The sequence below is a fragment of the Monoraphidium neglectum genome, assembly GCF_000611645.1.
Source record: "Monoraphidium neglectum strain SAG 48.87 unplaced genomic scaffold scaffold03658, whole genome shotgun sequence".
In the NCBI taxonomy this organism is placed as follows: Eukaryota; Viridiplantae; Chlorophyta; class Chlorophyceae; order Sphaeropleales; family Selenastraceae; genus Monoraphidium; species Monoraphidium neglectum.
The window spans coordinates 2,791-5,893 of NW_014009971.1; the positions used below are offsets into that span (position 1 = coordinate 2,791).

Consider the following 3,103-nt stretch of genomic DNA (forward strand, 5'->3'; position numbering starts at 1 on the left):
ATGGCGTTAGCAGATGTGCCCGGCCGCGTGCTGGACTACTTGGGACTGCGGCCGTCGCTGGGCACAGCAGGCCTGGAGCCCGTGTCATGGGAGGTCGCAGCGGCGCTCGCCACCGCTGCAGCGCTGTTCTTTGCTTACTGGGTGCTTTCGAGGTGAGCATGCCCGTCGGGCACCCCGCGCCCGCGGCGCCTCAGCCGGCCACGCGAATCAGCGCATCACACCCCCTGTGATGCGCGCGACGGGCACACGTTGCACTCCGCGCCTCTCCGACCCCTGCCGAAGCCCCGCGTAGGGCACGGTTCTTCGCCACAGCAGCTGCCCCATGCGGACCCCCCCCCTGCGGCTGGAGCCTCGTCCTCTGATCACGTGCGCCAACCCAACCTCCCCGGCCGCCGCTGTGCAGGCGTGCAAACTTTGACTTGGACAAGATTCCTGGGCCCTGGCCCAAGGCGCTGCCAGTCGTCGGCAACGTGCTGCCCTGCCTGCGCCCAGACTTCCACAGAGTCCTGACTGAGTGGTCCGACCAGTATGGTGCGGCCCCCACCGCCCTCCAGCCGCCGCGCCTGCCCGGCCAGCCGCTGCCATCGCCGCGCCGCCTGCTCGGCCGCTGGCCCGCACTTGGGGGGCATGGCTGCACTAAGGGGTCTCAGCCCTACCAAACGCGGCCGCAGTGGCGGCAGTTGAAATCGCATCGCTGATCTCGTTTGCGCAGCCTTGGCCCCCACCAGTGGCGGTAATTAATAGCGCTGCAGGGGTCGGAGGGCGGGCGGCGAGATGCTTCGCCCAAATTGTTGCATCACAAATGATTGCGCGGCGACCCAACCCGCAGGCGGCATCTACCGACTCAAGTTCCTCTGGCGCGAGGCTCTCGTGGTGACAGGTGGGTGGGATCGTCAAGCAACCAGACGGTCAGGTCGCTCGCACTGTTCCGTGGCCGCGGCCGTGGCGCGCCAGTTTTCACATCCTGTCACAAATTCCGCCGGAAGAGTAGCAGCGAAGCGTCCCCCTGCGCTCGGATCAGTTACCCAGGTGTAGCGCCGCCTCCCTACCGCGCCCGCCGCAGACCCGCTAGCGCTGGGCACGATCATGGGCCGCGGGGAGGGCGCCCTGGACAAGGCGGCCATGGCATACGCCCCCATCAACAAGGTGCGCTGCCGCCGCTGCCGCTGCCGCTGCTGCTGCTCCTGCCGCTGCTGCTGCCGCTGCTACTGCTGCCGCCGACGCCGCCGCTGCTGCTGCTGCTGCTGTTGCTGCCGCTGCTGCCGCTGCTGCTGCTGCTGCTGCTGCTGCTGCTGCTGCTGCTGCTGCTGCTGCTGCTGCCGCCGCCGCCGCAAGGCGGGATGGCGTACGAGCATGCGCTGCAGCAGACAGCGAGTGGAGTTGGCAGCGGCATGCGCTGCCAGGCACAGGGGTTGAGCAAGGCGCTGGCCGGTCGCACAGCGGGGCCCGATGGCAGCGGCGGTCGCAGTCGTTTCGGATGCATGCAAGTTCTGCCCGCCGACACGTGCCAGGACGCATTTGGCCCCGGGCGCAGTTACATGAGCCCCCTCTGTGGCCACCCCCCTCTTTAACTGCAGATGTGCGAGCCCCACGGCCAGCCCAACCTGCTGACCGCGCCGGCCGACGAGAAGTGGAAGGCGATCCGCAAGGGCGTGGCCGTCTCGTTCGCGTTCCAGAACATCAAGAAGAAGTTCCCCATGGTGGTCAGCCGCGTGAATGAGGTGAGGGACAGCCTGATCTGATATCACTTGATCTGATCTGGAGCACGAGGCATGGAGCCAAGGATGTCTGGTGCAATCAGGCTTGCAAGCAAGCAGGTTGGTTTGAGGCGATGGCAGTATGCATTGCGGTCCTTAACTCCCCCTAACCAAGCTCCCAGGGCCGCTTTCTCCTGCCCCAACCGACCCCTGCTTGCAACCCCCCGCCCCTGGCCCCCCTCGCCGCAGCTCATCTCACGCCTGGCGGTGCAGGGCCCCGGGGCCTCCATTGACGTGGACCAGGCTGCGCTGCGGGTGACGCTGGACATCATCGGACTGGCCGGCTTTGGCCATGACTACGAGAGCGTCAAGCAGGACGTCCCCCCATACGACCACCTGCTGGTGAGTCACACGTCCGTATGTGATCTCTTATGATTTCATTGATCTGATGTTGGAGTGCCTCATGATTGCAAAGTGGGCTCATATGGGTGTGCTCCAGCAGCCTCGCGCTGATTGCACCGTTGAACCGTCGCGCTGACCCCACCCACCACCCTCCCCTCCTGCCCGCAGCGCGTGCTGCCGCGCTGCTTCACGGAGGTCATGCTGCGGATCGCCAACCCGGTGCGCGAGCTGGCGCCTGGCATGTTCAAGACCGGCCCCAAGGGTGAGCTGGGGCGGCGCACACATCACACGCGGGCGTGTAAACGCCACCCGCTACAGTCGCGCCCTCGATGCTCCTCAGGGCACGCCGAGACGCTCAATGCACTTTGGCCGGCCTTGGGCTCAAATTCTTATCCCCACTCTCTTCTATCCAGGTGCTGTCGCCTTCAAGGTGTTCCAGGATCAGATGAGGTTCCTGCTGAACAAGGTCAGGCAGGACGGGCAGCCGGCCGACGACAACATGGACATCGGGGCCCAGGTGATTAGGCGGTGGTGTTTGTGTGTGTGTGTGTGTGTGTGTGTGTGTCTGTGTGTGTCTGTGTGTGTGTTGTTGCATGAGGTCTTGCCCTGAGTATGCCTGCAAGGGCGAGTGTGTGCTGTGCGTGCAGGCGGCTGCGCGTCCATGTGTGTATCTGTGTATGCCTGCCTGCGGGCCTCGCATGCTCGATTGTCTTGCTGGCAGGACACAAGGCAAGTTCGCCTCCATCGCCTCTGCGACGCGCTATCGAAGGGCGCTGCTCCCGCGTGCTTCACACACCGTCGCGCACGATTTTGCCGCCCAGGTCTGGCGCGTGCTGCAGGAGCACCCTGATATCAGCGAGGACCGCATGCTGTCAGAGATTGGCATGCTGTTCGTGGAGGGCTTCGAGACCACTGGTGAGCAGCAGCAGCAAGGCAGGGGTATGGCCTGGCGTTTCCGGGCTGGGCGGGCGGGACTAGCCGCTGGGCGCGGCCGGCAGGGGCGG

The 3,103-nt window shown here is 65.7% G+C and overlaps 1 protein-coding gene across 1 annotated transcript; it reads left to right on the plus strand.

Annotated features, from left to right (window-relative positions):
* On the plus strand, positions 1-2,709 carry MNEG_13157 (hypothetical protein; the record flags this gene model as incomplete). Its single annotated transcript, XM_014038372.1, has 9 exons — positions 1-152; positions 404-531; positions 830-880; positions 1,147-1,379; positions 1,578-1,721; positions 1,947-2,099; positions 2,268-2,361; positions 2,513-2,616; positions 2,698-2,709. The coding sequence occupies 9 exons, from the start codon at positions 1-3 to the stop codon at positions 2,707-2,709; spliced, it is 1,071 nt and encodes a 356-aa protein (XP_013893826.1).
* Between the last annotated feature and the right edge of the window lie 394 nt (positions 2,710-3,103).